Source organism: Euphorbia lathyris, chromosome 8, assembly GCF_963576675.1.
Source record: "Euphorbia lathyris chromosome 8, ddEupLath1.1, whole genome shotgun sequence".
Lineage (NCBI taxonomy): Eukaryota > Viridiplantae > Streptophyta > Magnoliopsida > Malpighiales > Euphorbiaceae > Euphorbia > Euphorbia lathyris.
In genome coordinates this window covers 59,404,044-59,416,708 of record NC_088917.1, presented here as the reverse complement: position 1 = coordinate 59,416,708, position 12,665 = coordinate 59,404,044, and the positions used below count along the sequence as shown (strand labels likewise).

The window sequence follows — 12,665 nt, the reverse complement described above, 5'->3', positions numbered from 1 at the left end:
AGTGGTCTACGGACTGCCAGGCCGCGTTCAATGCCATCAAAACCTTCCTCGCCACACCCCCACTGCTGCCAGTGCCAATGCCAGAGCGAGACATTCACTTATACTTCACCATCGCCGATGAAACAGTAGGAGTCGTTTTAACTCAGGAGGAGGGGACGGAGCTTTGCCCGATCTACTTTCTGAGCAAAGTTCTGAAGGGAGCCGAAATCCGATACTCCGAGGTAGAAAAGGCTCTGTTCGCCATAACTCAAGCATCAGAGCGTCTGAGACCATACTTCCAAGTGCATACGGTTGTGGTCAGAACCAATTACTCGCTGAAAAAGGTCGTCCAGAAACCAGAGGTCTCCGGTCGAATCACTAACTGGTCCGTTGGACTATCCCAGTTTGACGTACGGTTTGAGCCCGCACGATGATCAAGGCTCAGATACTGTCCGATTTCATCATAGAATTCACCGGCTCGTCTATCACCAACCCCACGACAACAACAGCTCGCACCAGCGACGTCTGGACCATGAGTATAGATGGGTCCTGCGCTCCAGGATGGGCGGGCGCTGGCATAGCCATTCAGGGACCCGACAATCTCCATATACGGTACGCCATCCGGCTCGATTTCCCAACCACAAATAATCAGGCAGAGTATGAGGCCTTGATCGCAGCTCTTCGACTGTCAAAAACAATAGTGAACGGACAGCTGACAATATACTCGGACTCAAAGCTCGTCGTCAGCCACGTCAGCGGCACCTACAAGGCAAAAGATCCGACGATGTGTCAGTAGTTAGCCCTCGCCACATCCTTGATCAATGACCTCAAAACAAAAGGAATAACCCTCGACCTCATACTGGTGCCACGAGAGGAGAACGAGGAGGCGGATGCTATCGCCGCTCTCGCAGCAGGCTAACAGTCCAATGACCCACACACCCTCATCGAGATCGCTGGGGCCCCAGCCATTCACGTAGAAATCTCACTACAGATCGACTCGACGGACGCCGCGGCTGGCGGATGGAGAAGTCCAATTATCAGATATCTTCAAGATGGAACGCTCCCCACAAATTGGGCACAGGCATCCCTCGTGGTTCGGCGTTCTTGGCGTTATGCATTGCATGATGGTTTACTCTATCAAAAATCCGCCACGCATCCCTGGTTGGCTGTATATCCGAGGAGGAGGGGGATCACTGTCTTAAGGAAATACACCAGGGCATCTATAGCTCGCATCAGGGCGCCCGGGCGATTGCGAAGAAGGCCCGACTCCAAGGGCTCTACTTCGCAGTTGTCAGGCATGTCAGCTACACGCCAATACTCATAACGCCCCGGCGGCTCCATTCAAAGGCATTGTCACACCTTGGCCATTCGCGGTATGGGGCATCGACCTACTCGGCCCTTTCCCGATGGCTTTAGCACAAAAGCGTTTCATCGTAGTGGCAGTCGATCACTTTACCAAATGGATCGAGGCTGAAGCAATTGCCAAGATAACCGCCAACAACGTAATCGGTTTCCTCAAGCGAACAATCATATACCGATTCGGGGTCCCACACTCTTTCATCATTGATAATGGGAGGCAGTTCGACTGCAGTCAATTCCGCGAGTTTTGCGCAGAGTGGGGCATCAAAGGGCGATACACCTCGGTGGCACACCCTCAGAGCAACGGTCTGATGGAGGTAAGCAACCGAACACTCTTGCGAGGAATTAAAAAGCGCCTATCCGACCAAGGCCGAGCATGGCCTGACCATATTGTGGCAATATTATGGTCATACCGCACTACCCCTCACTCGGGTACAGGATGCACACCTTTTTTCCTCGCTTATAGAGCAGAAGCGATGGCACCATCTGAGGTCATCCTTCGCTCCCCTCGACAGACCACTTTTGAAGAAATCGACAACAACGTGGAGCTTGCGGAAGCTAGTGACCGACTTGAAAAGGAACACCATAATGCTTTATTGCACATCACGGCGCACAAGCAGAACATAGCGCGTTACCACAATAGGAGAGTTCATCCCCGCACTTTTCAAGTCGGAGACCTTGTGCTCAGAGACGCCGCAGCTGCGCAGTCCCCATTAGCTCAAGGCAAGCTCGGCCAATCATGGGAGGGACCATACAAGATCGACACTGTCCTCCACAATGGAGCTTACAAAATCGCCTCTTTAGACGGCTTGGTCTACGACAATAGCTGGAATATCCAGACGTTGAAGAAGTATTATCAATAGCGTTTTGTAAAGAAAATCATCAATAAAGGGTTTTCGTTTGTTTTCTTTTTGTGAAAAAACCCCATCTTGACGACAATTAGAAGCGAGCTACATGATCTGGTCCTCGCAGCACTTTAAACCATGCGTCTTCCGCTGCAAAAGCATCTATATGCTATCCAAAGGGCTTATCGAGCATCTCGATCCCCTTCGCAATCCAAAGGGCCTATCGAGCATCTCGATCGCCTTCGCAATCGCCCAACAATCATATATTGTTATCGATTGCTTACAAGCGGGCACCACGATGCGTTTTCCACTACAAAAGCATCTATATACTATCCAAAGGCCTATCGAGCATCTCGATCGCCTTCACAATCGCCCAACAATCACATGTTGTTATCGATTGCTTACATGCGGGCACCACCATGAGTTTTCCGCTATAAGAGCATCTATTTGCTACCCAAAGGCCTATCGAGCATCTCGATCGCCTTCGAACTAGCCTAGCAATCGAATATTGTTATCCATGATTTGTGGGCGGACATCACATTGCGTTCCCCGCTATAAAAAGCATCAAAATGCTATCCGCAAGGCTAGTCGAGCACCTCTGGTGGTTTCTTAGTCACCAACACAATCTCGTGTTATGACCACTTTATCATGAATAAGTTCTTCGATTCATGCTCCGTTAAGCGGCACTAGACAAACATATTAAACGCTCACTAAGGAAGAAATTTCGGACTATACACCAACAAGCAAAACTGCATAGACATATTTTATAACAGCAAAACATTCCACAAGTTCATTACAGAAGAAGGCCCCAACCACGGCCAAAACACAAAAAACTACAGTTCAAACACGTCACAATCACTCGAGATTAGTACGGACACTGTCAGGGTTCGGGATAGCCTCCGCATCCATAAGGGCTTGATGCACTGCTCGCCAATCAATACATTCATCGGTGTTATACCCGTTCTGCCTATGGTATAAGCATGCTTTCCCCACATGAGTCACTCGATATGCCGGATCGTCCGGAATAGGCCCCAGAAATCCCTGTCTCGAAAATTCAAGAAAAACTACGCTGCGAGGTTTCAACGGATCGACGAACGTCGCCCAGTGGGGACAGCTCGGCGAAGCATGGCGTCTAGGATGACGGTTCTCCAGCACAAGAGGAAGGTTCATAACCCTATCTAATTCATCGGCCAGCAGCCGCCTAACCCAAGCAGGATGAGGATTTGTCACGGGCACCACTGACTCATCGGGATTCAAAAACCCAATCCCATCCTGCGACCAGACTTTCTTCTCCGTTGAAGAAAAGGCGCCGATAACAACTTTGCATGAGTCCGTCGCAGATCCAGTATAGGGCGCGGAACTCTCACTCTCCCCGTTTCAACTTCTCCGCGAAAGACTCCGGTTCATCCATACAGGAGAAGCATATCGCACTTTCTTGTCCAGCTCATGATCATCCCTCGGGGGACAATACACGTAGGGATGAGGCATCGTCAATATAGCTTTCTGGACCTCGAGCACCTTAGCAGAATCCACGACATCCCGGAGTGACATCACAACGAAACTAGGAATAAAAAGACGACTAGAAATATGAGCGCTTGAAGTAAGAACACCACATGAACGAAAACCGCAAGCAAAAATCGACTCCTATTTATAGCAAAACAAGATAAGACTTGACAAACACATCATGCAAGCTCAAATCAAATCAAAGTGCAAAGTGATGATCACATTAAACTGCCAAAAAGATCCACAAAGATACCAACCGTACATAAATTATTACATCTTTGAAAAACAAAAACACTGGATAACAGCCTCAATCACTTCTTCTTGAATCGACCGCAGAACTCTACGGCTTTCGCCTGGGCCACCTTATCATACACGTTCAGAGAGAATATGACCTTCGGAGGCACATCATACCCGGCGGAATGAGCATCCACGATAAGCATCATCCTATCCATCTTGATCAGCTTCTCTTCGCGCTGACCCGCAAGGGAACGCAGCTCGCTAGCCTCTTTCCGAGCAAGTTCAAGCTCTCGCCTCAGTTTCTCGTTCTCCTCGGATAGCGCATCGGTTTGCTTGGCTCTCTCGTCGATTTTCTCCTTCATTCAGCGAGTCCATAGGGTGGAAAACTTGAGCATAACTCTATAAGAGCGAATTTTCTCCACATCAAGTTTCAATTTTTTCACCAACTCCACCATGCCTCCCGTCTCCACCTTTAGCTTCTCGGCCAGCACTGCAATCTCGCCCTCTCGGCGCTCCAACAGCTCCCCGGCAGCGGCTACTTTTCCATTCGCCGTTTCCAACTCCTTTCCCGCGTTCCGCAGGCCTTGCTCCATATCCCGAAATAGGTTCTCATCATTTACACACATGTCAAAGACAGTGTTAGCATTTTGAATAGCCTGCATAAAAATCACACGACTCAGTGCACAGTTGTTAGAAACCAATTTAGGCGAGCAAATCACGAAAGCTTACCACACCAAGCGCCGATAGGGTCTCCACGCCAAGGTTCATCTTAGACACGCCGTCCATTCGGACAACTTCCCCGGGGACCTTAGCTACGCGAGCCATCGCTCGAGCAAGGTCAGATGTCGCCATATCAGAGTGGACCGACAGGCCCATAACATATTCGCGGAACTTGGCAATCTTAACATCCATTCTTTTCATCATCTCCGGATGGTCGCCTACGCGATCCATCATCCCTGCTCTGAGATCGGACCCACCTTTGGTACACGCTCATTTAGAGCTATCGGTTTCTCCACCAATATCATCTCCAACACGAACCTTGTCGCTCTTCATCCCAACAACGACTTTACCCTTATCCTTCTTACGTTTCCAGGTAAGGGGCCCCTGAAGCTGCTTCTCAACCTGCTCCTCTTCAACAGACATCACATCGGCACTTCGCTCGGCCTCCTGCTCCACCACGGGCATCCCTTGCGGAATGTCTCCAGCAACCTCAAGGTCCTCATGCGCCGAGAGCACGTCCCCCATGCTCTGAACCACCTGGTTCGAATCTTCAAGCGAAGAAAACGACGCTAGAGATCCGAAAGCAACAGCAAAAGCTTCCTCCGCAGTATCGAGGCCAACACCAAACTCGTTTGGATCAAAGTCCATGCTGACACGGGGATCTCCTAGACCTGCACGACAAGAAAGAACGGAACATTTAGACCATATAGATTACATAGTAACAACAACACATCGAAAGAAATGAACAAAACCTACAACCCCGACCCCGACCCCGACCCCTCACCTACAACAGCGACGTTCACGGAAATCGCTTCTCGTTCTGCCAACTCTCTGGCTTTGAAGTTGTATCCACGTTTCCACTTCTCAAAGTCCGCTGTTGTCCATCTGGATATCTGAGCCATTCGCCATTGGTTCCAAATATAGTACCCGACGGCTAGAAAGTGACGAACAAGCTCGACGACGTCTTGCTTACGATCTTTATCTGTCGGAAGCCCCTTTAAGTATGACACGAGATGCTCCTCAAAAGGCAACTTTTCTCGAGTCTTTAGCCAACGACTGGGATCCATGGGCTCCTCATTCCACACTACTCGAAAAGGAAAGTCGTCGTCCAGCTTTCACACCAAAAAGTAACGGTGCCTATACTCATGAACTTTATCCTTCAACCCGCCAATCACATTGAACTTTTGGTGCGAGAAGGTAACGTGTTGAGATCGGGGCCCCCTATTTGGTCGAAAGAACTTGCGGAATACCAACCCAGTTGCCCGATATCCAGCCGATCGATATAACGAGTAGAAGGCCACCATCATCCTCCACCCGTTCGCATGGATCTGACTAGGGCACATGTCATACTCTTTTAGAACCTCCACAAAAAAGGTAAGTAGGGGCAATCGCATCCCCGATTCAAGCTGCTCCTCGTAAATGATAAGCTCGTTCGCGCCAGCCGCATGATGAGCACGGATATCTTCCCCGAGCGCGACTAACTCGTAGGGCTTCCCCAATCGATACACCGCAGAAATAGCGGCTAAATCCCCGGCAACAATAATACTATGCGCATCTTCGATCGAAAAAGATTCCGACCTTTTTGGTCGCTCCACTCCCTCAAACCGCCGACCATCAATACTAGTGACCCCCGCGGCACGAGTCCATACCCTCTGGCGCATCTCCTCATAAATCGATGGCTGGGGACGCTCTTCGGTAATCAAGCCCTCTGGTACCACAACCACTACCTCAAGAACTCCGGCGGCAACTCCTCCTAACGACCGCTCGACACTAGGCGGCGCACGCTCTACGATTTTCTTCCTCTTTATCGCAGCAGAAGCACTCTCCTCTCCCGCGATCGCTCGCCTTTTTCGTTTTACGACCCGCGTTCGTGAAGCGTCGCGCAGCGTAAAATCACCCGGTGTCACTGGCGGCAATCTTCTTAGGGCTCCCCGTGAAGATCCATCTGACATACTCCCCCTCCCCAGAAAAAACAACTAAAGAAAAGAGGGAAAGAAAGGAGAAATTAGAGGTACGGCTGACCTCGCAAAGGTTACGACTAACGTCGTAAGGAATGTTCAGCAAAGCTCCGTCAACTAATATGTCCGGTACCCAGCAAGCGCGACTAAAACGGCAGAGCACCGACGGAGCGATCGGCAGGAAACATCGACTTCAAATGTAACACGAGACGGTACAAAAGCAAAAAGGGAAGGAATTCTGGCAAAGTAAACCGAAAAAGAGGGTTTCCCCCTGCATTTTATAGCCAGCCAAAAACGGAGGCGCCGACAAAGCACGGTGTCCAAGGTGTCTTTTACGGCGCGTGCAGGGACATTTAATGAAGGGGCAATTAATTATGCACTAAAATCCATGGGCGCATGCATAGTTCTGAAAGGTCTCAAATGAGCAAATCGAGCACCTTTCCATCCAGCTATCCACCACTCGTTAATAGGGGAATAAATCCTTTTAGACCCATATCTCCTCGCATGAAATGCTCGGCTTACCTTACCGGGGGGGGACTACTTGATTCGGGATATCACTTAGGCCGAGGAGGCCCAACAATGTCCGACCAGCGAATGGGCCAGGACGGCAGGAGGCCCGCAGGCCCAAGACAATCCGCTATATATAGGCCAATGAATGAAGAAGAAGAGGTCGGGTAACTCACTTCCTATCTCATTTACATTTGACTACTAAGCTCTCTAGAACGATTAACTGTCTTAATTGTCAGAGTGTTCGCAGGGACCGATCCCCGCACAGAGCCGACCCCCGAAGAAGCCAGGCCTGCCCGACGGAGATCCAGATCAATATTCCACATTCCCAAATTAGTTACTATCTTTTTTTTTTTGACGGAAGGGTAAATAGCCATGACATTATTTTTTTGACGGAATGTCTAAAACTGCACAAACCACAAAATCCTATTTGCAAGTTTTTACATCATGTACTGTGTTTACAAAAAGATTAAACCCTAGTATTTTTTGTATTTTACTCTAACAATAGTATAATTGCTAACTATTTGGTTCTCTCCGAATTATCCTAAAAGTTTTATCTTTATTTGGTTAATATAAAAACAGTAGAGAGTGTCTAAAATATTGAAGGTGTCCTTGCCTTCGGATAATGTCAATTTCATACCCTTATCTTTTAGGGTAATTAAACGGGATGGATGATTCAAAAAATAATAGCATAATATCAATTTCATAACCTTATCCGTTAGAGTAATTGGACTGAATGAATAATTAAAAAAATCAACGGATAATATGAATTGCACGTAAATACCATAAAAAAATATAAAATTCTTTAAGATATAATATAAAATAAAAAAAATTATATATAATAATTTGTTTATATATATTATCTTCTCCTTTCTGTGGAGGAGGAAAGTTAGCAGTGGCTTTACATGCCACTGCCAACTATTGCAGGAATCCCTTTTAGGATTCCTGCTTTTTCCTCTCGTTACGGTAATATTTTTTCTCAAGTATCCTAGTGGGATTTTCTTTTAACTAAAGGTTATTTTTTTTTAACTCAACTAAAGTTTAATTTTAACTAGACCTAATACATAAATAACCCTTTAAACTTGTTTAAATATTGCAACTACCTCTCCGAACTTATTGTAATAACTTACTCTTCAAACTTGTCCAATTGTAAAACATAACCCCTCAAACTTGTCCAATTGTAAAACATAATTTCAAATTGCTGACATTGACTACAATTGAAGAAACACGTGAAATATAAAAGTTGCAACGCTTATGGAGTGTGATAATCAGATATTTGGCGTGATACGAATCTGGGGAAACATTTTTACAGTTGCTTCAAGTACGGGTAAAAAAATTTGCAATTTGGAGTTATGTTTTATAATTGGACAAGTTTAAGGGGTAAATTGTTACAATTGAAAGTTAGAGGGGACAGGACAAGTTCAGAAGGTTATTTGTGTAGTAGGCCTTTTAACTATATCTAAATTGGAAATTATTTTCCAAACTAACACGTGTTTAACCTTTAAGGGTGCGTTTGGTATGACGTAATGCAATGTAATGTAATCAAAGTTGTAATGTAATCAAAGTTGTAATGTAATGGAATGGAATGGTGATTCCATTACCATGTTTGGTAAAAAAAATTGATAAAATGTAATTACCATTACAATACTTATGTTTGCTTAGTTAATACAACAACAACAACAACAACAAAGCCTTAGTCCCGAAATGATTCGGGATCGGCTAACATGAACCATCGTATAAAACCGTGAAAATCAAGTCGTGTCAGCGACACAGATTCGCTCCCTCCACTCCGTCCTATCCACTACCATATTTTCCTCAATTCCCAATAAACTCATATCACTCTCGATCACCCTCCTCCAAGTTTGCTTAGGTCTTCCCCTACCCCTCACCACTACATCCCTTTGCCACTCTTCGGTTCTCCTAACCGGCGCATCAAGCGCTCTACGTCTCACATGGCCAAACCACCTTAGTCGGTTTTCTCTCATTTTATTCTCAATAGATGTGACCCCTACTTTTGTCCTAATTATTTCATTACGCACCCGGTCCTTTCTCGTGTGAACACACATCCATCTCAACATACGCATCTCCGCCATCGACATCTTATGGATGTGGCAGTGTTTCACTGCCCAACACTCCGTACCATATAACAATGCTGGTCTAATTGCCGTCCGGTAGAATTTTCCCTTCAATCTATTAGGCATGCCGGGATCACAAAGGAAACCCGTAGCACTCTTCCACTTCGACCAACCAGCTTTAATCCTATGAGCAACATCTCCATCTACTTCTCCATCCGTTCGGATAATAGATCCTAAATACCGGAAGCAATCCGAGGCCTGAACAACTCTCCCATCTAGGGTGATTGTCCCTGCCTCCCTACTCCTACGGCCGCTAAACTTACACTCCAAATATTCTGTCTTACTTCGACTCAACTTAAAGCCTCTAGATTCTAGAGTTTGCCTCCATAGTTCCAACTTCATCTCCACTCCCTCTTTCGTCTCATCAACCAACACAATATCATCTGCAAACAGCATACACCATGGTATACCATCTTGAAGTGAACTTGTTAGTTCATCCATAACGATGGCAAAAAGAAATGGGCTTAGTGCGGAACCTTGATGCACTCCAATCGTAATAGGAAATTCTTCAGTCTTCCCAACACTAGTACGTACACTCGTGCATACTCCCTCATACATGTCCTTTATGATGTCAATATATTTCCGCGAAATGCCTTTCCTTATCAAGGCCCACCAAAGTACTTCCCTTGGTACCTTATCATATGCTTTCTCCAAGTCAATGAAAACCATATGCAAGTCTTTCTTCTTATTTCGATAGTGCTCCATTAATTGTCTCATTAGATGGATGGCTTCCATAGTTGATCTTCCCGGCATAAAGCCAAACTGGTTTTCTGAGATCTTCACCGTCCTCCTTAGCCTTTGTTCAATCACTCGCTCCCAAAGTTTCATAGTGTGACTCATTAATTTGATTCCCCGATAGTTGGCACAATCTTGGACATCGCCTTTGTTCTTATACAAAAGGATTAAGGTACTTTTCCTCCATTCTGATGGCATCTTATTGTTTCTCCAAATTTTGTTGAAGAACGCCGTCAACCATTCGATTCCTCTTTCTCCCAAACATCTCCAAATCTCAATAGGGATGCCATCAGGTCCTACTGCTTTCTTCAACTTCATCTTACTTAATGCCATTTTGACTTCACCCTTTTGAATTCTCCGCAGGCATTCATGATTTATCATATCGTGATGGATACTTATATCTCCAACATACTTATAATGTAATCGCAAAATTTTATTTACATAATTAAAATCAACAAAAAAAATATAAAAATCGTGAAATTAGTATATAATTTTCTGTGTTTTCATAGTATTTTTTTTTACATTTTTCTCGTTTTTTCGTTTTCCATTTTCACTGTTTTTTCTATTTTTTTATTTTTCTTTTTCTTTTTTTTTGCTTTTTTTTCGTTTTTTCGTTTTTAGGTTTTCTAGTTTTTACGTTTTTAAGAATGATGAGAAGTGAGATTTGACAAATGAGAGGTTAGATGGAACTTTAAAGATTGAAATTAGGATTACTTGTTGGATGTAATGAGAATTCAATCCATTTTTTTTTATGTAATGGAGATTACAATAGTTGTTAAACAAAATTTAAGTTATAGATTTCTCATTCCATTACAACAAAATTTTAAAGTGCAACCAAACATGGTAATGACCCTTCAATGTAATGGTCATTCCATTACAAAGCCCATTACATCTTACCAAACGGACCGTGAGAGTCCTCCGGTCTTCTTATTAAATAAATAAAATAAAATAAAATAAAATGGGAAGAAAAAAACAACTTGGCGGTAGCTAAATCCTAAATGTAATAAAAGGATAGAAGTCGTCGAAATCTGTTTAACAGATCCAAGTGCTGGAAAATGCCGAGTGGGTGTGCGATCTGCTGCGAAGTCCTCATCGCCATCTTGCTTCCTCCTCTCGGCGTTTGCCTCAGACATGGCTGTTGCACTGTGAGTCTTTCATATCCTAAATATTCACTTCATTTTTTTTTTCCAATTCTCTTATTCCGAACAGGTTCTGTGTTGCTCATAACACAAATGGATTTGACATTCTTGCAGATTGAAGTCCTAATTTGCTTGATACTGACTTTTCTGGGTTACGTTCCTGGAATAATCTATGCCTTATACACCATCATTTTCGTCAATCGGGATGAGTTCTTCGATGAACACAGGCGCCCTCTTTATTCCTCATCGTATTAGTGAGCGTGTTCTCGAGTTCAATTTTATGTTTTAAGTTGGAATTTTATGTTTTAAGTTGCTTAATTATGGAACTGTATTATTTATTGTGTATGCTATTGACCATTGGCTCTTGATGTTGTGTTGATTTCACTGTTAAGAACAAACCCTATGTGTTTGACTTGAATCAAGATAATTACCCAGTAATTCTTCAGCTGTATTCTTTTGATCATAAATTGATAGGAAGACCCATTGAGCTTCTGCTAATAGAGCAAAAGGGTTCAATCTCTGGGGGCTTTTAGTTACCAAAAGCAATGTAGTCTCATTGGGGATATTCAATTTCATTCTGATGTTTGCATATGTTAGAGTATTAAGATCACCTAGAACTCATTTTTTGGACTTCAAATTAGTATTATTCTGGCTTTATGAGATAATGTGATCTGTAGATTACTATCTTTGATGGATTAATATTGGTGTGTTTTACCAATTAAGGTTGACTTAAGCGGAAAGAACCTGCTAGGTTGAAATTGGATTACTAGTGTAAGGAGTAGACTTCAATTGAGAGAAGACCCTACTTAAGGGGTGTCTGATAAACCTTGAACCGGACTAATCGAATCCAGCCACAAAAGAAATATTGCTTGGGTGTTGTCAGTCGATTATGTCTTAAGTGTTGAAGCTATTGAAATAAGCTTTCTCTGCCTTCTCAGCCTTGCTTTTTCGCTGGCTTTCAGAACTACTACTTACAATTGATGTCTGTTCATGCTCAAGGGTGTGCTTCAGCAGTAGAGTTCCTTGATACTATCATTTTTTGTTGTATGAATTAGATAAATATGGTGTCGTTTTTAAGTGCAGAATGCCACTATCTTTGCTAGTTGTTAGGCAAATGTTATTTTGTGTAAATTATTTATTAGGTGCATCCAACATGAATATACCTTAGCTTTAAGATAGGTAGATGATTTTGGAGTCATTGGATTGGATAAAAGCTTGAAATGCTAAGCCTTCTTGCCCAAAAGCTTAGCAGCAAAATACTGCTGATTTCTCTTCCACCAAACCCAGTAAACAGTAGCCACCAAAGCTACTCTTTGAACAATAGTTTTCAAGGATTTACCAGCCTTCCTACAAAACCAACTCATAATTATTCTCCATTGGTTCACCTAGTAAGAACCTTGCATGTTTGTTGAATTTCCCTCCAAACTTTTGTAGTTTTCTGACATTGAAAAGAAAAACAAGTGTCCAACATCCTCTCTATCATTATTAGACAAACTTCAAGAATTATCAATTTGCACAATCCATTTTTTAATGCTGGCTCTCTCAGCC

The 12,665-nt window shown here is 44.0% G+C and overlaps 1 protein-coding gene across 1 annotated transcript; it reads left to right on the top strand.

The window, feature by feature from the left end:
• Window positions 1-10,963: 10,963 nt before the first annotated feature.
• On the top strand, window positions 10,964-11,562 carry LOC136202908 (UPF0057 membrane protein At4g30660-like). The gene is made up of 2 exons (XM_065993891.1): window positions 10,964-11,123; window positions 11,232-11,562. Exons 1-2 carry the CDS (start codon window positions 11,034-11,036, stop codon window positions 11,370-11,372), a joined length of 231 nt encoding a protein of 76 aa, XP_065849963.1. The 5' UTR covers window positions 10,964-11,033; the 3' UTR covers window positions 11,373-11,562.
• The last annotated feature ends 1,103 nt before the right edge of the window (window positions 11,563-12,665 follow it).

Excerpts from the sequence above, each read along its gene's own strand:
- LOC136202908 (XM_065993891.1), top strand. The coding sequence starts at position 11,034 with ATGCCGAGTGGGTGTGCGATCTGCTGCGAAGTCCTCATCGCCATCTTG. Across the intron at positions 11,124-11,231 it reads TCAGACATGGCTGTTGCACT|ATTGAAGTCCTAATTTGCTT; the intron begins GTGAGTCTTTCA and ends ACATTCTTGCAG.